At 32.5% G+C, this 25,739-nt stretch overlaps 1 protein-coding gene across 1 annotated transcript in view; it reads left to right on the top strand.

Moving 5' to 3' along the window:
• Positions 1-1,238: 1,238 nt before the first annotated feature.
• LOC145324185 (small G protein signaling modulator 1-like) overlaps positions 1,239-25,739 on the top strand; it is a 63,062-nt gene continuing 38,561 nt past the window's right edge. The window contains exons 1-11 of the mRNA XM_080166810.1: positions 1,239-1,346; positions 3,878-3,997; positions 5,759-5,797; positions 9,643-9,718; positions 10,676-10,719; positions 17,291-17,340; positions 17,777-17,841; positions 19,577-19,632; positions 20,278-20,446; positions 22,330-22,459; positions 22,749-22,791. Of these exons, the coding sequence (XP_080022936.1) occupies positions 9,704-9,718; positions 10,676-10,719; positions 17,291-17,340; positions 17,777-17,841; positions 19,577-19,632; positions 20,278-20,446; positions 22,330-22,459; positions 22,749-22,791 (572 nt within the window). The 5' untranslated portion in view covers positions 1,239-1,346; positions 3,878-3,997; positions 5,759-5,797; positions 9,643-9,703. The remainder of the gene's footprint in view (positions 1,347-3,877; positions 3,998-5,758; positions 5,798-9,642; positions 9,719-10,675; positions 10,720-17,290; positions 17,341-17,776; positions 17,842-19,576; positions 19,633-20,277; positions 20,447-22,329; positions 22,460-22,748; positions 22,792-25,739) is intronic.

The following is a 25,739-nucleotide window of genomic DNA, read 5'->3' as shown; positions in this document are numbered from 1 at the left end:
ATTTTGCAACAAATTTATGTGCAATTTCATTTAGACTTCAAAATTAATATTCTGCTTATTAAGTTCTGACACTCTAGCTATTGTGCGTTTGTTCTACCTTCTGATTTTTGTGCTTCGTTTTTATGGATGTTGTCATCCTTGTCTAGAAAATACAAATTAATTAATCTATGGTAGAAAGTACAGAGAGTATAAATTATTTCCTACATTTTCTTTATCAATTATCAATTATCAATCACCTCTATTATCCATCTCTTTTTTAGGGGTTACCTTTCCCACCTCCCCTCTAATCCCTCGTTTTTAGTTACGTCACTTAGATAATTTCTAAGACACTAATACCGGGTTCGATTCGAGTGGATATCTATCGCAGAGCAACCGCACCTATTAGATCCGAATATCATTGTTTTAAAAACCAGATATCTAACTATTTGTTCATCTATCTATCTACCTTACTATATATTTGTCTATCTACCTAACTATCTATCCATCTATCGAGTGGATATCTATCGCAGAGCAACCGGTTCTACTGGATCCGAATATCGTTGTTAAAAAAACTAGATATCTAACTCTCTATACCTATTTGTTCATCTATCTATCTACCTTATTATCTATTTGTCTATCTATCTAGACTGATTCGAGTGGATATTTATAGCAGAGCAACTGGTTCTATTTGATCCGGATAGCCTTGTTTCAAAAACTAGATATCTAACTATCTATACCTATTTGTTCATCAATCTATCTACCTTACTATATATTTGTCTATCTACCTAACTATCTATCCATCTATCTAGACTGATTCGAGTGGATATCTATCGCAGAGCAACCGGTTCTATTGGATTCGAATATCCTTGTTTCTAAAACTAGATATCTAACTCTCTATAACTATTTGTTCATCTATCTATCTATCTTAATATCTATTTGTTCATCTGTCTATCTATCTAGACTGACTCGAGTGGGTATCTATTGCAGAGCAACCGGTTCTATTGGATCCGGATATCCTTGTTTCAAAAACTAGATATCTAAATATCTATACCTATTTGTTCATCTATCTATCTACCTTATTATCTATTTGTCTATCTGTCTAGACTGAATCGAGTCGGTATCTATTGCAGATCAACCTATTCTATTGGATTCGAATATCCTTGTTTCAAAAACTAGATATCTAACTTTCTATACCTATTTTTTCATCAATCTAACTATCTTGCTATATATTTGTTCATCTGTCTATCTATCTAGACTGACTCGAGTGGATATCTTTCACAGAGCAACCGCTTCTATTGGATCCGAATATCCTTATTTCAAAAACGTCTGCACCGGATTGTAAACTACCTTGTCAACAACGCGGACAGGTATGTACCAATAGATTTATTATTACATGGATACAGGTATGTACCAATAGATTTATTATTACATGGATCTTACATCAGATAATCATTTACCATAATAAGTTAAACCTGTAGCTGGCTGAAATATCGATACGATTGTTACATAAATACTTTTGAAAGGTTTGAAATGAATAGGACGATCCTAACATGCGTAACTTTAAGGTCAGATCCTTTAATTTTAGGTTTACAAATGACGGAAACTCTTCTAAATTTTTCAATATGACTTCAAACCCGATTACTTTCCGCTGGATTAGAACCTGCTCTCAGCCTTACTGAAAAATCCTCCGCGGAAAGCTGTCTATAATGCGATGCGATAAATAACTATTACTCATTCTTTAAAAAACGCATTCTAAAAATAGAATATATAAAAAATTTAGAAATTGAAATATTGGTATATTTAGTATGGTGTCAATATTGAATTCTGCTACTGACATAATATAAATATTCTCAGAATTTGCGCTTTAATCTTATGTGTTAGAAACTGAATTTTTTAAAACAAACACATAGAAAAATTTTGCAACAATTTGCACAATTGGACGGTTTCCCTAAAAATGGCCTTGTCGAGCACAGTAACAATAAAATAAAATTGAAATTATGAGGTTTTTTTTCATTAAGCATAACCTCAACTGGGCTACCTAGTACCCAATTTAACCTAACGTGTCCTAAGGTAATAAACGGTCCTACGACAAACGCAGGAGTCCCAAACGTCGGAGTGGACACTTAACTAACCTATTTGAGACCATCTTATAGGTTTTTTAAATGCCTAACCCCTGCGGGGGGGGGGGGGCTTATTTGTTCATTCATATCTTAACCTTACCTAATCTGTATAGAAATACTTAATAATATTAATATTTTAACACTCCTGCGTTTGTTAACTCAGACGTTTGGGACTCCTGCGTTTGTCCTGGAGCCGGAAGGGGACCATCCCTGCAGTGCCCAATAATCTATTAACTATCACCCCCCCCCCTATTCAAAATTTTGTTAAAAAAGTATCCTTAAATAAAAAGGCGATAACTCAAATTTAGGTTTTTCCAAAGTTTATTTTTAGCCGGTTTCTACACTCACCCACTTTAGAAAAAAAGATTTTCTAATCTGTGATGTTTGGTTTGGCATCTCAACTCGATATAAGTGGATGTAGGATATACGTGGATATATTGACAGGGGAAAGTTGTCGCCAATTTAGGTTGCTAATATGAATCTCATTCATTGGTGAGTTAGTTCATCTAGTAGAAGGGAAGGGAATGAGGTAAAAGGGCTGGTTAGGTGGTATCGTTTTTTTTTGCCAGCTGCGAGCATCACTTTATGAGAGTACATGCAAATCTGATGCAACATCCAAGTAATAATATATCGATTGTATATTGAGTTTTAAACTTTTCAGCCTTGATTTATTGACTTTTTAAAATGATATAAGAATGTTAATATGACACGGATGATAAATAAAAAAATATTCAAATATCCTAGACAATAAATGTATAAGTATAGATGTATAACACAGACAACTACCATGTTCCAGTGTTGGGGTCCCTATTAATCTGCTAGCAGATGGCTTTTCTACTCTTTTGTAATGAGTTGGCTGTGTTAATAATTTCAATGCTGTTGGCTGATATTCAAAAACCTAATTGAAAGTCGGCACATGGACCCCAACTCGTAAACATACAATTATGTACACCCTGCTTTGATCCTAGGGCTCATTGCTCATCCTCAAAGTTCAAATCCCCCCCCCTTTCTCTTGTTTTTTTTGTAAATTTAGAAAAATAAGTTTTTTTTCTTATGCCTAACCTCTACTTCTGAGTTACGCTTCACTTTTGTGTATGTTGTCATCCTTGTTAAAGATAAAAAAATATCTTTATATTTGTAGAGTAGTTTTGCTTCTTAACAGTTTGACTTTATTATTTACTAGCGGCTTCGCCCCTAGCCTCTAGGAGCTTTGCCCCAAAAACTGATAAAAAAAGTTAAGGTGAAATTCGTAAAAAAAATAAGAAGGACCAAGGATATCTCCTACAAAAAAAATGGGGGGGGGGATTTTTTTGTTTTTGGGGGGATTGGGGGTAAAACCCTAGAACCACCACAGGACCAGTAGGTATATTCCCTGAAGAGTAGACTTCGATCAATTCAGTGGTTACCGAGATCTTAAGCTTCAGACGGACGGACGGACGCGGACAGACATCAAGCTACTTTGTATTATAGATGTAAAAGTTTTGAATACTTAATCCTATTATTTTCAGATTTATGTAAAAGTTATAAACAAAAAGAACTTTATACAAATATATACACTAGTCCCCAAAGTTTTTTAATAACGTTTTCTTATTCGTTTGCTCAACAACTTTGAGAACTTTAATTGATAGGTTGATATAAACGTTACAGCTACTAAATAATAAAAGTCCCCAAAAATGCTTAGCCAACGAATATGAAAACGTCATTATAAAACGTTTGGGGCTAGTGTAATAAACAGTACAATGTCCCCTTCCTCCTTGATATTTATCTATCTATTTCAGGTTTTATGACTGTAAGAAATCTTTGGTTGGTGACGGGGACTATGGCCCCCTTCTCTCCTCTTTATTGGTGGGACCTTGCGCCCTTGTCTACTCCAAAGGAGCTATCATCAATCAATATTGGTAAGATTTTTTAATATTTATATTTTTTAGTAGCGAAACTACTCTATAAATCACTTAGGCCGTCCGTCAAACAGTCAGTCCGTAACGCTATGGGGTAATGTGATTTTCTCAACTCCTATTCAAGGTAGACATCTGAAAGTTGTATTATCTGGAGGGGAATGGGGGGGTTGTCATTCTTGTTTTATATATTTACTTATATTTATCTCTGTACAGCATATATATTTTTATAATTCAATTATAACTCTCTATTTATTTAATATTCAGCTTTTTATTTCTCCTTTTATCAAAGAATTCTTTGGAATCTCGGCCAAACATTACTAAAGATATTTAAAATGTCAGGTGCTCGAAATAAATAGTTATAGTAGGGGGAATGCCTTGGCCCAAAACAACTCAATAACATACACAGTAAGGATTTAAAGACAAAGGTCATGTAATCAAAGGGTTGGTTGTCTTTTGATTTAAATTTTTTTATTTGGATGGGGGAGGGGGAGGTATTATTTTCTAGGGGCTTTTTCTTAATTAATTAGACTAAAACCTACGCCGGACCTATGAAAAGCTACATTGTGATAGAGAACCATATAGGTTCAGAGGTTAGTCACATCTATAGGTACAAAAAGACAGATAGACATCCTGTTACTTTTACAAAAGGATTTATTTATCTCTCTATTAATGAAAACAATGAATATCTGAAATAACGAGGTTGTGACGTTATTTCTCCGCGGAGACTAATTGTGCGTGTGTGTGGGTGTTTGTGTGTGAGTGTGTGGGTGTAAGTGTGTGTGTGTGTGTGTGTGTGTGTGTGTGTGTGTGTGTGTGTGTGTGTGTGTGTGTGTGTGTGTGTGTGTTTGTGAGTGGGGGTGTTTGTGTGTGTGTGTGTGTGTGTGTGTGTGTGTATGTGTGTGTGTGTGTGTGTGTTTCTGAGTGGGGGTGTTTGTGTGTGTGTGTGTGGTTGGGTGGGTGTGTATGTGTGTGGGGGTGTTTGTGTGTGTGTGTATGTGTGTGTGTGGGTGGGTGTGTGCGATAATGGACACAGAATACGTGGATATTGTGACAGGAGAATTTTTGTCGTCAACCTTCTTTGCTGAAATAGTCCTTAGGTAAAGGGGTGAGGATGGGGTGTATTGTTATATTAGCCAGCCGGGAGAAATATTTTACCAGAGTATGCAAGAATCTTTCACAATATCTATTTTTTTGTTGTTGATTAAAGACAATAATTAATCATACACAGTTAGGCCTTTCAAACAAAGATTGTACAACAAAAAATTTTTTTTGTTGTCTATTAACTTTAGAGAGGAAGGTACCATTGTTCTGTAAATTAAGCCGAACTCCAAAGTTTCAAAAGCACGGTCTCTCAATCGCTTGCCTAAAAACGTAGAGCCCAAACAATAATGTTATATTATTAAAGGGGTAATTTTGTTTATTATAATTGAAAATTTATATTATTTATCGACTTTTTTTTTTAACAGTAAGATTATTTATCGTTCTGTACGTTTACTAGGAGCGAGGTTTCTGCAAAATTATCAGGGAGGTTCTGTTTTTTTTATCTAGTCCCCAAAGTTTATAATAACGTTGGCTTAGCAACTTTTGTGACCATAATAAAAATTTTATTAGTTGATTGATTCATTTAGTGTGAATTAACGTTAAACCACTAATTGTAATCTACAAAAGGGGTAATTTTGTGCATCGTCATTGAAGATGTAATTCAACTTTCGGTCATTGTCTTATCCCTTTAGATACCTGATAATTATGTTTTTATTGTAGGGTTGACCCACCTGCAGACGAACTTGTTCAAAGACACAGGTAAAAAATTTTCCAGTATGGCTTTAAAACCGATTAATATCCACTGAATTAGACCCGCTTCTCAGTCATACTGAAAAATCTTATCTAGCACCGTTTTGCAGATAATTTTTCATGAATAAGAAAATAAAACTCAAAAAGTTAATATCTTTGGCTGCACGGGGATAACAAAGCTGGTTTTTATTTTAGAACTTTTTATTTTGATATCCACAGAAAGCTGTCTATAATACTATGCAATAATTAACCATTTTTAATAGCATAACAGCTTAATTTGGCAAATTCCTTAAAAAAAGTAACAGGATGTTTGTCAATCGCTAACCACTGAACCGATATGATTCATCTTTAAAATGTAGCTTCCCATAGGTTTAAATCTTTTTTTAGAGGAGGGTTCAATTTGATGTCTATTGCCTTATCTCTTTAGATCCCCGGCTGTATTTTTCCTAAACATATTATGTTATTTTTTACGTCAACCCAACCCATCCATGGAAGAAAGATTTTCGTTGAAAAAAAAACTACGTCTTTAAGATTTCCACTTATTCATATTTTTATTATCATAGCAACAAGATAAATTTGGTTCTAAGAGAAATAAAGTAAAATAAAAATTAAATAGATAGAATAATAGATGGCTAGATAGATGTATAGATAGATGTATAGATAGATGGCTAGATAGATGGCTAGATACATAGATAGATAGATGGATGGATGGATGGATGGATGGATGGATGGATGGATGGATGGATAGATGGATGGATAGATGGATGGATGGATGGATGGATGGATGGATGGATGGATGGATGGATGGATGGATAGATGGATGGATAGATGGATGGATGGATGGATGGATGTATGGATGTATGGATGGATGGATGGATGGATAGATGGATAGATAGATGGCTAGATAGATAGATAGATTGATGGATGACTGGACGGATGGATGGATGGATGGATGAATGGATGGATGGATGGATGGATGGATGGATGGATGGATGGATGGATGGATAGATGGATTAATAGATGGATGGATGGATTGATGGAAGGATGGATGGATGGATGGATGAATGGATGGATAGATAGATAGATGAATGGATGGATGGATAGATAGATGAATGTATAAATGGATGGATAAATGGATGAATGGATGGATGAAAGGCTGGATGGATGGAAAGATGGATGGATGGATAGATAGATAGGGCTCAATAGTAGCTAAGTATCCACGCATATTTCCCAACAGTAGTGGAATATCCACACTTTTCCCCAATGGAAGTTGAATATCCATATTATTATTATTATACAATATGGATCAATTGTGTTCAAAAAGAAATAAGGTGAAATATAAAGTAACAGGATGTCTGACTGTTTGTACCGAAAGATCTCGCTTACCGCTGAACCGATATGGTGTTCCTTTACAGTGTAGCTTCTCATGTAAAGTCCTGTGAAGGTTTATTTTGGGTGCGGGTAACAACACCCTCTCTAGAGAAATCATTAAAATTGAAAAAATGCCGCCCTGCGGATATTTTTGGTAACAACATATAAAACATAACTGACACCATCTAGCGGCAAAATAATATTTTTGGAAAATTGCTGATTTTAACATGGTTTAAAAAAAACAATTTTGTGTGTCTTTAGATGCCTCTAGGGGCGTAGCTGCTATTATTTAAACGGATAGATAGACAGATTGGCTAGTCCGTATATGAATAAGTTATTGTGGAATTTTACTAAAATTGAATTTTTGGGACTTCTGCCTCCCCCACAAAAATTTAAAAAAACCTTTATTATAAGCAATAAGTTTGTTTATCCTAACGCTTTAAAAGACCTTCGCCTTTTGGATGATGTCATCCTTGTTATTGTAATGATCTGTTTAGTACTAGCAGCTACACACCTAGAGGCCTATGAAAGGTCAATTTAGAGAAGGATATTAAATTATTAAATCTTAATTAGTTGGTTCATTAAGGTGTGTGTCCAAACATTTCAACCACTAACTGTAATCTTCAGATGGGGTAATTTGTGTATTATCATTGGGAATATACATAAATTTATCTGCCTTTGTCTTATCTCTTTAGATACCTGGGAATCTACACCATAAAAAACAAACCTCTATCTCTTAATTCTAAATCCCTAAGGGAACCAAATAGCTATAAAGAAACAACACAACTGAATTATAAATATGTTGTTTTTCTTCTTTGAAAAAGAATCAATCTATTTACAAGAAAAAAATAATTTTAAACAAAAAGTGAAAGTAAATATTTTGCTAAGAAATATTTCTTTTTCGCCAGTGACCAGTAGGAAAATAAAGGAATATTGTTTTGTGGGTCGCTGCCGGTTAAAGACTTGATTTTGTTGTCAAATGAGATTCTTATTACTGGATTATACAGATGCTTCGTATACGATATTATACTTTGTTGTCCTAGGAATCATTAAATTATAATCAGATAATTATTTCATACAAAAATTTGCAGACTTTCTGGTAACGATTAGTAGTTACAAAAATCATCATGCAAAATTTAAAATCGGTAGGAAAATTCTAACGTGCCCAAATAACAGACAGACGGACGTGCGGACAGACCCTAGTTTTAGAATAAATTATTTTTAAATAACCATTTGTTCTAACTAATTTAAACAGTACTAGCGGCTACGCAATAAGAGGCTTTTAGGGGCACTTGAATTGGTGGGGGGCTAAAAATCCTGACAGGGGAAATTTGTCGTCAATTTAGGATGCTAATATATATCTCATTTATTGGTCAGTTCGTTCATCCAGGGAGGGTATGGGGTAAAGCGAGTGAATCTTTACCTTAGCCAGCAGTGAGTATGACTTTATTAGAGTAATAAATTTATAGTATAGATGTATAAAGAGCTTACTATTTGATTTGCAATTGCAAAGACCTAGAGCGTTGCAGACGAAAAATAATTTCATTAAACTTTGCTTTCTAATTTCAGCTGTTTAATGCTTTCTTCTGCTTTTGGAAAAAGAAAGGGACAATTTTTGTGTAAAATTGCCATTTCTGTCTAAACTTGAGTCAAGTATTTAAAACTGGCATTATCAATTTTTCACAACTAGGCTCCTGACAATACAATTATATTCATAATCATCTTTTCCGATTTACAATACTGCATTTTTAAACCTAGTTATTTGTGATTAATATAACATTTTTCCTAATGATGTGAATACTTTGTTGCAAATCAAAATTATCAAGTTTAAGTGACATCCAGCGACAAATGTAGAACTAATATATTGCAGATGTTCCCAAATTTATTTTTTGCCTGTATTTACGTTGTTTTCAATTATTTTTCCATAAAGGGTTGAGCTCTCCCTTGAGGTGGTGGCAAATTAACTATGTCCTTATTTCAATAATTGGGTTATTGTCAGTTTCATGAATTCAATAGATAATTTTCAAAATATTTTTTAACAAATGAACAGTATTTAAACAATGCAAAAACGAGATTAACTAGGTAAAATGCAGAAATCATTATAGCTGATACATAGACGTCCAAGTAAAGGGGTTAAAGGGGGGTTTATCCCTTACACCCCTCAAGTTTTTTTTAAATACATTACATTACTCCCCTTGAACATATAGAAATCCTCATTTTACCCCCATGCTAAGTAAAAAGCTTGGGCGTCCTTGTGTTAACATTAGTTTACAATTTGCCCTTGGTTCTTTTGCTAGCACCCGGCTTTATTTACATTTTTGAAAGATTCAGCTGATTTCGAAGACCCAACCAAAAGTCGGTAGAAGGTCTTTGACAAGGGGTGGTTGTTACATATACTATTTATCGCTCTATATATATTACTTTAATATTAGAGTACATGAAAATCTGGTGTAACATCCAAGTAATAATATATCGAATTTCAGAATATCGTCGGCGAACTGTAAGGGATCTACTCCATCTACTCCTAGCAGAAGTTTTAAAAGAATGCTTTCTTCCCCGGTAAGTTTTTTAGTAGTCTATTTTTACATAAGATAATCTATCTTTCTATCTTAAATTTTTAGGGGGGGGGGGGATATATATTTTCATGTTTTTAAAGTACATACCCAAAGACAATAAACCAAATCACCCCTTTCCTATAAGATTAAAATTATTGGTTTAAAAGAGCGAAAACTACTAAATCACAATTCAAAAGCAATACCGAAAACATACCTAAAGAAGCAGAAAGAATATTTTAATAAAATTGTTATTTTGATAAATACAGCATTTTCGATTGAAAATTTGTTTATTTGAGAGTGATTATTAAAAAAATTTTTTTAAAGGTTTAATTCATGATATTTTTGGCAAAATTTATTATGAAAAGCAGAAGAATCTTTAAAAGAAATTGAATTTTAATTTCAATGAATTGCAAAAAATCTATTGAACATTATGAGAATTAAAATTTGTGAGAATTTATTGAAGATTTTCAAAGAATATCTAAAAAGTATTATTCGGCCGGGATCGAGAAATTTAGATTTTAATGTAATATTTTTTTTGTAAACTTCCAAAGATTTGATTAAATACATATAAAGAGATAATTTAGACAGGGAGGGAGGTGACATTAAGCTGTTTATTATACTAGTCTCAAAAGTTTTATAAGAACGTATTCTTATTCGGAGACATATAATGATTTTGATGAATGAAGAAAAGAAAGTACTTTATCTTTTTTGGTTGGTTCTTCAAGTTGAGTGTCCAAACGATTCAACCGTTAAAAATTAATCTAAAGAAACACTAATTTTGTGTATTATCATTTGGGATGTATATCAATTTATCGGCCATTGTCTTATCCCTTTAGATCCCTGTAATTTAGACCTGAAAGCACATTCTAAGGCTGCTATATCAGGTTCGTGACCGCAATAGTAAGAGTATGTGAAATACCTTGGCCTAAGGCAAAAGTGAAATCTAATATTATTATTTCAGCATGACTTTGAAGAAAGAAGAGGATCTTTATCACATCATGCTAGGTAAAATTTTATTTATCTTAAATTTAGGGGTAGGAGGAGCCGAAAAGCCAAAACAATAATTTGGTTTTTATCTAACTCCCCCCCCCCCTTCACATTTTAATAAATCTTGACATGTTTCAAGCAGTGGGGTGCACAGCCATTCACTAGGGGGCGAAACCATTAGGGGATGAAAAAGGGCAAGTGATGTGTTGAAATCCCCCTAGAACACACCCTGATTTTAAAGGGCGAATATAGTTTCAATATGATATGAGCTTATATGAAAGGTGCCATTACATACTTTTAAAATATCTATGTTAAATTTAAAAAATCAAAAAAATCCTTAAGTAGATTTTGCAATTTTTGCTTTTACTTCAACATATGATAAATGAGAAAGTCAACAAAATCGTTTATTTTAGCCCTTTACAAGACTTTTTTGACTATTTTTCTTAAGTTTAATTGACTATTACATTGGCATGCATCTTAATTGATAATTAAAGTGTTTATTTTTTTATATTATATACTATTTTATTGATTTTTTAAAAAGCATAAAATAATTTGCGTCAATTTGCGTCCGGAGTAATTACTAGGGTAAATAATACGTTTTAAAGTTTTTTTTCTGTATAAAGATCAATGATTAATTCTTGATGATATAATTACCCTAGTACGCATTTTTCAACACACACACACAAACGCACCGATTGCCAGATTTTCTCCAGATAAAAATATAAGAAAAAAAAACACTATTCACCTATTATTTTTGTCCTCTTTAAATTAATTATAACAATTACCATATAATTTTCATACTTACATAAAATAAAATTTCTCCTGTAAAGGTTTTTTTAAAAAATAAAATTCATATACTTTACACTTTGTTGGGGAATATTGTCAAGGAAGAAACAATCCACAATACAAAAAAATAGATTGATAACTGGTTTCCACTTTTATTACGACTATCATTTAACGAAAGTTTTTTAATTCAACCTTAAACCGAAGCCTTGTGTGATGCTAGGGTGTTTGGAGTTCTTAGGGAACCACACTTATTACATAAATTTATCCTGAGAATGTTCAGGTTTTAAGCTATAACAGACTTATACATTTGGATATGTCAATATCTTAAAGTTACTTATAATCTATGGAATTGCACGGTTTTTTTGAGCCCATATTATATTCAACCTATATTCGCCCTTTAAATATAGCAAAGATGAACATTATTTGCGAAGCTTAACAAATTGGACAATAGGACACATTTACAAATATAGAGCGACTATGGTATTAATATTGAATTATAGACGTCCATTGGTGGGAGTTAATGTGTGTGTACCCCCCTCAAACTTTGAACCCATTATTTGACCCCCTTAAATTTTTAAAAATACATTTAATTAAACCATTTAATAATATTAAACAATAAGACACGCGAATGTTTGACAAACATAGAGCGACTATGATATTAATATTGGATCATAAACGTCCAAGGGAGTGGTTTAAGGGATGTTTACACCCCTCAAACTTTAAAACCCCTTATTTCACCCCCCTCAAAATAGAAATCTTGGACGTCTCTGTATTGATTGATCCAAAATATGAGCAAAATTATATTTAAACCTACGTAATTCAGAATTCTTAATATGGACGTACTTATATTATAGACGGTAATTATAGAAGTGCTACGCTTTTATCATCCAAGGAACCAAAAAAGTTAATTGTTCATGTTTTGAGTATGTTAAAAGTAGAAATACATTTTATTGTAAAAAGCAGTGCTCGGCAGCCGCTTAACAGCTGCGACGAAGTCTTAAATGTAAACCCGTAATTGTATGCTTTTATAAAATTTCATAATAGCGTCAGGTTTAGAATTCGAAGCTCTTTAAGAAAAAATAACGCTAAACATTATACAATACAAATGACCAATGATAGACCAATACATAGAATAAATTACCATTGGCAGGTCAGTATACATTTTAATGCGGATGTCGAGCCCTGATAAAAGGTATATTCATGAATTTTGTATGACTTGGGTAAACTTTAGTTATAACTTATACATTGTTCACACTTCAAAATATACTCGTAGATTTTATTTGTCCACGAAGATCCTTCAAAATGCTCCATAATCAAAAATCCTAAAATCATAGATGGGTTATTAATATAAGATTTTATTTAATTTTTGTAAATTTTTTATGTGATTTTGGAGGATTTTTCACAATTTTTTTTGCGAGGCAGCTATCCTAATTTAAAAAGAAAGAATCTACCTTATGATAATTAAAAGAAGAATATCAATTAAAATATTATATCATCTATGATTACTCTTAATATATGTCAGTTTACCGACAATGTTCATTGAAATTGTATGTCATTTGAATAATTTCTGATTCATTATATGTATATTCTTAATGATGTCTATCTGTATGTATGTATATCTACTAAGATCTCATAACAGCTTTAGAGATATAATTTTCAGAGAATTAATGGGGGAGGTGGGTGAACAACCTACCCCCCCCCCCTTGTTTCGAAGCCCCTAGAGGCAACGGACGAAACAAATATTAAAACAAAAAGAATCATAGTAAATATTTTTGATATCTCTTTTAAAAATTTACTCAGTGCTTTGCTTCTAGCAATTAGGGGAGGTTCGCAGGGAGGGAGCTCACAGTTAACTTTTTATCATACTAGTCCCCAACATTTATTATTCGTTGGCTTGACAACATTGGGGATTTTTGTTTAATTTTGATTGGTTGGTTCAATCAGTTGAGTGTCTCAACGTTTTAACCACTAATTCTAATCTACAGAAGGGTAAATTTTTTGTATCATCATTGAGGGTGTACATCAGTATATCGACCTTTGTCTTATCCCTGGGAGGTGTGGAAAGTCAGCTGAATACAAACCTGCGACATTTAAAAAGCTTTCCTAAGATTTTAATCTTCAGACAAAAAACTTTATGTTATAGGATAATTATAAAAATAATTTAAAAATAAGATTGTACCTTTGAGTATAAAATGAATGTTAAAACGTATTGACAAACGTCATGTTATTTAATTGGTTTCATTAAACATAGAGGGAAAAGTAAATCAATAAAAAAAATCATAGCCTCTAGATGCTCTGTTTTTGACAAACAGACAAAGAATAGTATAAAAGTAACAATGTGAATGCCTGCGTGTAGATAAGGATCTTGTTTATCGTTGAACGGATGTGATTCTTCTTTTTTTGGTCCAGGGTGGATTTAATTGGGCAATTTTACCCCCTTTAAATTATTAAACAATACATCATATTACCCCCCTTAAACCTTTGAAACCCCTCAACTTTGACATTTTAGCTTGATTTTTGTTCTATAGGTTCTGTTAACTAATCAGAAGCCATTAACAATTAATTGATAAATTTAGCAAACACTTGGTAATTGAATGGGGTATTCCTATCCAGTTTTTTTGTTTAGGAATGAATAATTGATGAGCTAATTTTCATTTATTTCTCCAAAGTAGTCATTTTTCCCCCAAGGTAATTATGCTTTCTTTTAGTAATTATTAAAAATTCTAAAATCTTCCAAAAAAAATTTTAAAATCTTCAATAATCTTCTAAAAATAGTTTCACAGATTTTCATATAAATATGACTGTATAGACATGGGAACTTCAGTCGTGCGAGGCTTGTGGTGTAGAACTGAGATTCTGTTCACCGGTTGCCATGCTTGGGGGGAAAAATGACTACCTAGGGGATAAAAATGATACCTCAGGGAAAAAAATGACTACCTCGGAGAAATAAATGACTACCTCGGGGAAATAAATGACTACCTCGGGGAGAAAAAAAGAATATCCACTATTTAAGGGGTCGTTTATGTATGTGAGAATGATTATTCCTGTATGGCTTCGAAACTGATTAATATCCACTAATTTAGAAACGGTTCTCAGCCATGTGGAAAATGATATAAACTATCGTATTACAACATCGTATTACAAACTATTTCTATGACAGTTTTGTAAGCCAGGGCCTTGGGCCCCTCGGGGCTACCAAAACTGGTTTTGGTAATTTTATTTTATTTTAATATGCGCGGAAAGCTGTCTATAATACAATGTAATAAATAACTATTTCAATATTGCATTCATTAAATCAATTGCTTCTTAACATTTTCTCTGTTTTTATAAAAAAAAATTAGTAATACAGGATATTGTTTAATAAAGGACATTCTTACATTGTTGAGATTTGATTATAGAGATGTTTCACCTTAAAAGTTATACCTTTTTGTCTAATTATTATTTTAAAATCAGATATGAAAAAATTTGCAAAAAAATGTTTAAATGAACGTATGGAATTTCTGTTAACAATTAAAAACGCTATGGGGGAAACGTGATTTTATAGACTCCTATTCAAGATAGACAGCTGAAATTTTAGGTGAAAATTCTTATTACATATGCCCATCAAACCTATTCATTGTTTTGTCCATCTGTCTATTACTTGTGGTGCCAGATCGATTTCTAGATTTTGTGATTTTCTCAATTCCTATTCAAGATAGATTGCTAAAACTTTCAGAGATTAATTTATTTCACATCTAAAATATTCTCATCAAGTTTTATTAAGATTTGTCTATTAATCGCAGTGGTAGATCGATTCCTAGATTTTTAAGTTATAACGATTATAAGGTTGCGTGATTTTAAAGGCTTTGTGGATTTCCTTATTTTATCAAGTTTAATGATATTGTTTGACACGGCTCTGCAGTGAATTTTTTCCAGATATCCATTCATAATTTTTGAGTTTCGCTACTTATGGATGTTGTCATCCTTGTTTTATATTTTTTAAATACAGAAAATAAGTAGTATAGTACGATATCTGTCTCAGTCTGTTTGCCCAGCTGTTTGAAGCTTGAGATCTTAGTAACCGCTGGACAGATTGGACTCTTCTCTTCAAAGTGTATAGATATTGGTCCTATTTTCTTGTAATGTGCGACAGTGTGCATATTATTATCTTGTCTATTTCTCTTGATTTCTCAGAAAATTATTTTGACATGGATGTTGTCATCCTTGTTAGTGGAAGCAAAGCTACTCTAAGATTCACTTGTCTTTCCGTCAGTAACGCTTCTATTAAAGATAGATGGCTGATTTTTTGGTGAAGTTTCCCTACACCAATGAGCATCACGTCTATAATTTACATTGCGCGTCAGGTTGTCGGTCATGTATAAAATGACATATCTTTTATTATTTTTTCAGAAATGTTTCATGATTTCTATAAAATTATGTATTTATCCACTGAACCAGTGAACAATTTCTCTATAATGCATTTTGTGTTTCGCTTCTTATGGATGTTGTTATCCGTGTTCCTTTATTGTTTGTGTAACCTAATAAGGGTAACTGCACATAATATTAATTAAGGTAATTACTCCATATATAATGAAAAGTAGGGACAAAATAACTACAGGGTCACAAAATATAAGCTGGATAATTATAAAACTTAAAATTTGTCTTCCTTTCCGACTGAAGCTTAAGACCTTTTGGGCTCTACTCTTCAGGGAACATTAGCTAATGGTCCTGCAAGGGCTTTAGCACTTTTTTCTGCATGTTGTCATCCTTCTTTGTCAAAGCAAAATTTCAGAATGTCACTAGCTCATTGGGTGATGTGTTGGAAATATACATTAGCAACATGCCTAGGTATAGGCCTACGCGCAATCTTAGCGCGTATACAAAAATAAGCTTGTCAATTTAAATAACAGTTGCTCATACCCTTTCATACTAATACAAAAGTAGTACATGGGATAAATTGATTTCTTTGTCCTCTCCCTGACTCCCTAGTTAATATAAACATATTATGAGTAAATGGAGTAATTATCAGGGATCTAAAGGGATAAGACTAAGTCCATTAAATTAATTTACATCCCATATGATGATATACAAATTACCCCCTCAGCAGATTATATTTAGTGATTAAAACATTTTAATACTCAACTTAAGTAATGAATCAAACAATCAAAAATCAAAAAAATTCTCCAAAGTTGCAAAGAGTCAACAAATAAGAAAACTTTGAGGACTAGTGTAATTAACAGCCAGTGTCCCCACCCTCCTTGGTAATTATAATTAGGAGACCAAGGTTGCTATATAATATTAGAGTATAGCTACTCTATAAACATAATAATAAGTAGATATAGAATAGAGAGAGTAATTATAATTAGGAGACCAAGGTTGCTATATAATATTAGAGTATAGCTACTCTATAAACATAATAATAAGTAAATATAGAATAGAGAGAGTAATTATAATTAGGAGACCAAGGTTGCTATATAATATTAGAGTATAGCTACTCTATAAACTGACTAAAGGCTGTGTATTTAAGCTTCTAGAAGCTCTGAATTCAAAAGGGTAAGGATAGGCAGAAAACAATAGCCTAAAACCTACCAGCATCTAAGTAAGCTTCCCTTCAAAGGAAATTTCGATGCAGTAGTTTTTTCTACCTTATATAATAGGTTTATTTTTGAAAGTTTGTTCTTTTTAATTACATTGAAATTAGGGAGGCTTTTTCACCTTTTTTCACCCTCAATAAATAAACCCCTTATCAAAACCAAAAAAAGGAAAAATTTTCTCTATGGACAAAACCCTGTGCACGCCACTGAATGTAATTTCCATGCTTTAGGGATTATGTGGAATCTATACATCAGAATTTTAGATCCTCGTTACTGTATGGTAAGTTTTAATTTTTAAAAGCGAAGCTTTTATATAATTAGGGTTGGTCCGTACGTCCGTAACAGTCAACACTTTTCATTAAATGTTTTCATGTTTAAATTGTTTATTCGATTTCAAACTTAACATGATAATTCATATAACAGTTAGGTAAGTTGACCCCAAATCATTTTCAATTTTAGTAAAAAAAAATAGTGTGGGGTCTTTTTTTCTAGGGGTGATTTCTCTTGGGAGGTTGTTAGTGACCTCCCTAAAAATAGCTTTAAAACTCTTCAGAACCTATAATACTTGTAAAGGAAAACCATGTAGATTCAGCGGTTAGCGAGATACTTCGGTACACAAAACAGACAAACGTCTTAACATGTATGTAGAGGCGCCCAATGTTAATATATTCTTTTTTTACTTTTATGGATGTTTTCATCCTTTTTGTTTTGTTTAGGCAAGAATAATATACAAGTTGGACATGAGAAGGGTTCCATTCCTGGATATCTATCTTTACATAAGGTTGGTCATTTATAGAGATCCTAAGGCAGGGCTAGGCAGCTGCGCATCATCCGCATGTAAGCCTCAGTGAAATCAACATTTTATAACTTTAAAAACTTCTTAATCTGTTTTTTTAAAACAGTCAATCCATCTTTTAGGAAATATTTTTTTTTTTTTGGGGGGGGGGGCCATGGGGAACGCTTTTTTTGGGGAGGATGGTGGCACCCTCCCCCTAATTTGCGTTGAATCTTCCCAAGACATATGAGTAGCAACATTGTAAAGGAGAACCGTATCAGTAACGCGAGAATCTTAGATCAGACAGAAATACATGACATACTATTACTTTTATACTAAACAATTTTTATTCCTTGTTCTATCTCTGTATCCCAATGATGTTACACATAATAACTGAAAACTTAAGCTCTACTTTGCAAAAAAAAGTTTTTATCTTCTTTTCTACTTTATAACAAAAACTTTTATCTTTCTAATTAACAGGAATCTGTGGAATTTCAACGTAGAATCTTCCAATTTTAAAAAGTACATTACTCTCTATGTCTTCTCAAACGTTTTTCTGTCATCCTTTTTGTGTTTTCAGAATAATAGTTTACTGTTATAGTTAACTTAGTGCAGTTTTAATTGAAGAACGATAATTTAGGAAAGTTGAATGATAATTAGCAGAATTTTTTTTATTAAATTCAATATCACCAAAATATCTGACAAATTCATTATTCAAAGTTAACATCATAGAATTTTAAGTTTTTCAAGAAAAGGATAAGGAATTCATAACTTTTACTAATATTTGTTTTTTTAAATTCCTTAAATTTTGAGGAATAATCAGGTTTTCACGAACTAAACAATTAAATTTATATCCCATTGCCCCATTCCTTTAACCCTGTATAAAAATAGGCTCATTAGTAAAAGAGAGAGGGGACAATACGCTGTTTATTACACTAGTCCCAAACGTTTTCTAATTCGTGGGCTTAACAACTTTGGGGACTTTGGTGAATTTTGATATATTGATTAATTCAGTTGAGGGTTAAAAAGTTTCAACTACTAATTCTAATCCAAAAGAAACGCAATTTTGTGTATAATCATTGAGGATGAACATAAATTAATCGACCATTGTCTTATCCCTTTAGATCCCTGCTTATGAGTAGAACATATAATTAATAGTTATTTCTCGCATCGTATTATAAACGGCTTTCTGCGGATATAGAAAGTACAATTATGAGATTAAAACAAGTATTTTAGCCCCGAGGTGCCGAAGGCACCGGCTAAAAAAACTGGTTTTAATCTTATAATTGTACATTTCTATATTCGTAGAAAGCTGGATATAAAACGATGCTAGACATAGTTTTTTCGTATGGATGAGAACCGGTTCCTATCCACCGGATTCGAATGAATACGAGAATAGTTATTTCTCGCATCGTATTATAAACGGCTTTCCGCGGATATAGAATGTACAATTATGAGATTAAAACTAGTTTTTTTTAGCCCCGAGGTGACGAAGTCATCGGCTAAAAAAACTAGTTTTAATCTTATGATTGTACATTTCTATATTCGTAGAAAGCTGGATATAATACGATGCTAGACATAGTTTTTTCGTATGGATGAGAACCGGTTCCTATCCACCGGATTCGAATGAATACGAGAAAATATATTACATTATTTTCAAATAGAGGGGGGGGGGGGTAGGATAGGAAAATCACAATTATCTATCTATTCTATTTAACTCATAAAATATTAATCTATTTAGGAGGCAGATAATTCAATCCTAATCAAATGGACTCCAAATGTTCTAATGGACGCCAGGTATGTAAATTCCATCATGGCTTAGAAAAAGATTTCTTAGCCATACTGAAAAATCGTGTATAGCATCGTAATAAGTTTCCATGAATATTGAAGTAAAATCATAAAACTAATATCAGTTTTGTTAGTCCGTGCCTTCGGTCCTCGGGGATAACAAAACTGGTTTTAATTTTGACCAGGACAAACACACAGACAGACAGAAAAAGAGCCTAAAACCATCCCAAGACATTTGAAAAGCTTTTTTGAAAAGAACAATCAATGCAGATTAGCAGTTTCTGAGATCCTTAGCTACAGACAAAAAATACTATGTTACATTGTACTATATCTATTTACTAGTGGCTTCGCCCCCTCTAGGGGCTTTTTTTCATAAAAGGTTTAGGGGAGAATTTTAAAACTTTGTTTACCTTTTTTTTATATGTTTTCTGTATTTTATATTTATACAGGAAAAGGAAGGTTTCACATTCTTTTTAATTTGATAAAACAAAGTTTATAAGAAGAAAAGAAATTTAAAAAGAAAAACAAATTTATAAAACATAAAAGAAATAAAAAATTGGTTCAGTGGTTACCAAGATCATAAGCTTCAGACGGACAGACGAACGGACGGAGAGACATAATTCTACTTTGTATTATAGATATATCATTATCTAGAAGTTCAAACTCTCTGTGTAACAGTCCGTACAGCCCGGGACCAAGCCCACTGGCCACCACAGCCACCAGTCCTGCTCCTGGAGTAGGAAGCCTAACTGGAACCTTTGCCAGCTGGCAGCTGGCACTCAATATCAACCTGGCAGGAGTCAATTATATTCATTCTCATCAGGTATCTATTATCCTGTTTATCTATTTTTCTAGAAGCGCTGGTAAGTGTCATGTGTGACGTCATAAAAATACGTCTAAAAATAAGGGATGAGATGAGAAGTGGGAAAGTAAACAACTCAGAAAGAGATGAATAATACACGTATTTTCACATGACACTTACCTGAGCTTCATCTATCTATATTATATAACTCCATATATCTAATCATCTATCTATCTTCTGTCTTTCTATTTACTTTGATATTTACTATCTATCTATTTATCTATGAATCTATTTATTTATCTACTGTCTATCTAATCAGCCACTTTACTATCTATCTATCTAATTATCTATCTATTTATCTATCTATCTAATTAGCAATCTTTTAAACTATCTATCAATTTATCTATCTCTATCTATCTATCTTTCTACTATTCATTTATCCATTAATATATTTATTATTTATGTACCATCTTTAATCTTATCTACATATTTTTTTATGTGGTTATTTTACATCATCTTTTAACTTATAAACTACCAAAGCATATAAGTTTGGATGTTGGAGGGAAGATTTTAAAATAACGTCTATTGTTCTTTCTAAGTATCCCTATTTTATAATAAAACCTTATGAAACAACATTTCCTATTCATAGAACTTGTATATGAAATCTAATAAAGGGAATTTTGTAAATTCTTTACATGCTTTCAGGGTGTAGGAATAGGCCAATGCAAGATAAATTAGCAGTAGTCTCGTTAAAACAAGTATAACTAGAAAACATGCAGAAAAGCTAAGCTCATCATTTCAGTCGGTTAAACATTATTTGGAAGTTTGAATAAATTCCCAAAAAAATATCTTTTCTAAACTTCTTAAATACACGATGCTTTATGTGGTCTGGGCAAAGTTAAATTTTGTAGAGAATCTTTGCTTAAAAATTATACGTGAATATTCCAAGGATTAATTAAAATGTACTAAAGAAGGTATTGTGTTTAAACAAGCCAAATATTTTCTTGTTTAACTGGAAAATGACATATAGACATGTTTAAAATATGACAAATCTTAAAACCAACAAGGTTGCATTATGAGGTCTTTTATCAGTAGGAAATACAGTTATTTATCTCTTGTCCCCCCCCATTCATTAACTATTACATTTTTGCAGCTAAACAATTGCAGCGGCATTCTGCGCGCAATTCACCAAAATCTTTAAAATTGGTCAAAATAAGACAAGTTGCATCAGCTCTAGTACCCAATGTCTAATACAGTCAAGAAAAGGATTTTTAGACCCATTGACCCATCCCAGTATCCCTGACAATTACATTTTCATTATTTGGTAGAATTGTATGATATAAGCATTTCTATTGTTCATAATTTACATAACTGAATTATAAAATTATAAAACTAAAAATGTATTTAAAGTGATATTTTATTTATGTATGGTTTCTCTTTGACAATCCTTTTTTATGAAGAAAAGTAAGATTTAGATTATATGGTATTGGGATTTATTATATATAATTTTTAGAGTCAACTATAGTTGTTACAATGTACTTAAGGATGTAGTAATTCAAACTTTGAAATGAGTTATCATGATAAAAAAATTATATTTGAATTATCGTATTTTGGTAATATTGAAAGTGTATTCCAAATATTCTGCCAATTTTCATATGTGATCATTATAATGACAAAACAATTCAAAATACCTGTACCTTTATGTGCAATATTACCCAAATACAATAATTAATTTTGTCATATTTTAAGCGAAAATGTATGGATAACAGTATAGACATAACATATAACTTGTATTTTATCGTTGAAAACACGATAACATTGTACAAAAACTACAAGTAGCCATAAATTAAGTTTAAATATAATAAATTGTGTCCTCTGGTGGCTAAATTTTGTACTAAATTCAGGACAAAGACGAGAATGGTAGTCTAGTACTGGTGGGGATAGATGGAGTGCAACACCCACCAATCCAGTTTCAATCAGCTGATCATATGATCAGCTTTTTAAGTGTCTTAGAATCTGCTTTAGAAAATTTAGGTAGGTCAAAATTTAATTACAGAAAAGTATCATGATGTACATTTTATATCCGCGAAAGGCAGTTTATAATACGATGCCAGAAATAACTATTCTAAACTGCCCCCCCTCCCCCTCACTTAAGGGTCCTAGAGGCCACTAGAGGTGTAACCGCCAGTAAAAGATATTTGACTTTGTATCAAGACCGATGAAAAGGAGGTTGACATACAAATGGATAGATAGGCTAATGAATAGGCAGATATACGGACATATCAATACTTTCAAATAGGACTAATTATGTGATATTTTTTAGGTGTTTTATCTCCCTCAGTTTCGGCTCAGAATACTCCAAACAGGTATAGAAAGAAAGATAGATAGAGAGAATATAATTTAGAAAAATACACATAGAGTCGCGAAGCTGCTCTATAATTTACTTTGTCTGTCTTTAAGTCAGTCAGTCAGTCCGTAACGCTATGGGAGAAACGTGATTTTCTCGGCCCCTATTCAAGATAGACAGCTGAAATATTTAGTGAATATTCTCATGACATACGCCCATCTAATCTATACATTGTTTTGTCCATCTGTCTGTTATTTGGGGGGCTAAATTGATTCCTAGATTTTAAAGTTTTTATGATTTTCTCAACTCCTTTTCAATATAGAGGGCTGAAGTTTTCAGGGATTATTTGATTTTACATTCTACATGTTTTCACCAAGTTCTTATAAAGATTTGTCTATTAATTGGGGTGCTAGATCGATTTCTAGATTTTTAGGTTTTTGTGATTTTCTCAATTCCTATTCAGGGTTTACGGCTGAAATTATCAGGGATTGAATATGCTCATATTCTACATATTTCCATTAAGTTTCATTAAAATTTGTCCATTAATTGAGGTGCTAGATAGATTCCTAGATTTTTAAGTTTTCGTGATTTTAAAGGTTTCGTGATTTCCCTATTTTACCAAGTACAATTTTTAATGTATTACAGTGCTCTATACAAATTTTTTCCCCGATTATTGATGTTGTCATTCTTGTTTTCTATATAAAGAATTTTGTAGACATGACATTTGTAAATAAAAGTATTTATAGCATATGAGAAACAAACATCAACATTTTTTTAAAATTCTAAACAAAAATTACTAAAACATAGGATGCCTAATATGTTGATTCAAGACCTTGTTATAAAGTTGCTTCGCCTATAATATTATGTCTAATCATTATAGGAATTCAAAAATAATGCGAATATAATTAAAAAAAAAGCTTTCTGAAAATGATTATTGCGTTACTACGCTTTTTCTACCTAACTTTTATAGGAATCATATCACCAAGTTAGAAATCAATAGGGCAATTCTAACATTCCTAATTTAATAATAAGAGCTATCTTTTACGGACTGACGTACGGATAAACCAACCCTACTTATGCAAAAGCTTCGCCTTTATAAATACTGTTTATTTTTTTCCTGAAGAAAATACTAATAACAAATCTATTCCCATAAAATGTAACGAGATTTTGTATTTCTTATTTGTTAGTGTTGAGAGGGTGGTATAGATAAGGGATCTAAAGGGATAAGACAATGGAAGATAAATTTTTGTACGTCCTTAATCTTGATACACAAAATTAACCATTCTGTAGATTACAATTAGTGGACAATCATCTTAATGAACCAACCAATCAAAATTCAATAAAAGTCGCCAAACTCGTAAAGCCAAGAGCAACGAATAAGAAAACGTTATTATAAAACTTTGATGGCTAGGGGAATACACAATCAAAAGTCCCCTCCATCCCTGGGTATAAATGGTAGATATATGTAGATCAGTGGCGTGCACATGTTTTTTCAAGTGGGGGGAGGGGGGGTATAGGCTTTGCTTTCTAAAATTGTGGCACCTTCCTTGAATTTAAATCGAGTGGAATGAAGGGTGTGTGCTTTAGAGGGGTGTAATACAGGCAACAAGAGAGTTGATATTTTTTTTACCTTGACACCCCTTTGGCTGTTATAGTGTGTTGTAATCCCTAGTTAGGGGGGGGGGGGTTGGAATGTATTGTAAATAAATACTCAGATAATTCAATTTCTGAAAAGATCGATGGAAAGACAGATTTTCGAGGTAAATTGTATATAGAGATCTTTATTATAAGCATCAGAGGATTGTGTACAAAAACTTCATATTTGAGTTGTAATTGAACAAGCGGCTTCGCCCCTAAAGGCCTCTAGGGGCACTTGAGGAGGGGTAGTTGAATCCCAAACTCAAATTTTGGTGGGAGGGAGGGGGGAACAAACCCCCCAGCCGCAGTTTTTAATTTTAGCTTTATAAATATCAGGGATAATAAATATATTTTTTTTTGGTGGTACCTCTTCCAAAATTGTTATGATCCTTCCTATGTGAAGTTACCCTGTTAAGGAGACCCCGATCGGTTCAGCGGTTAGCGAGATCCTTTGGTACAGACAAACAAACAGACAGACAGACACGTTCTACTTAGTATTATAGATAGATAGATAGACGAATTGTGCTATAGATGCTAAATGTTAAGTTGAATAGGATTATAAAATGTTAGTATTCATAGCGACAGTATTTTTGCATAAAATGATTTATGTGCAAATATTTAGATAAACAAGAACAATTTTATCCATTGTTATTGCAGCAACAACAAGAAATAATATTCATGAACAACAACATTTTTCATTTATGGGTATATTCTTATATGAAGTAATAGGATGTCTACCTGCCTATTTGTCTGTCTATGTGTTTTATGTACGGTAACTGCTACGCTGCTATGGTTATCATCCTTTACAGTGTATCTTCTCATAGGTCCTGGGAAGGTTTTGGTAGGATTGTACCACCATTTTCCGAAGAGATATCGCTCCCAGAAAAAATAACCTATTTTTCGTTTCAAAACTTAATTGAAACTTTAAAACAGAATGATCGACTACCCCTTCGACTTCCCCCAATTGTCCCTAGAGGCCTAGAGGATAGATGGACGGATAGATAGATAGATATGAAATATGTTGAGAGGGTTATTTATTGCTTTATATTTTTAACATGAATTTTACATTATATTCATTCTAACAACAAGCTACATAAATGCGCAGCTACTCTATAATAGTAACCCATACAGGATCAAACTTACTTAGGAAAAACTAACTAGGGGGACAAACGTAGGGATTACAAATTGTTATAGCGAAACATCTTTATAGTTAAGTCTAAAATTATATATAATTCCAAAAATAAGCATCATGTATTTCAGTAATTTGGAATAAAATTATAGTTATTTTTTTCTCCAGTTTTTTAAACATTGTAAAATAACAATTGCTTT

The sequence above is a fragment of the Acartia tonsa genome, chromosome 7, assembly GCF_053477335.1.
Source record: "Acartia tonsa isolate MP-2025a chromosome 7, ASM5347733v1, whole genome shotgun sequence".
In the NCBI taxonomy this organism is placed as follows: Eukaryota; Metazoa; Arthropoda; class Copepoda; order Calanoida; family Acartiidae; genus Acartia; species Acartia tonsa.
This window is presented reverse-complemented; position numbering and strand designations above follow the sequence as displayed.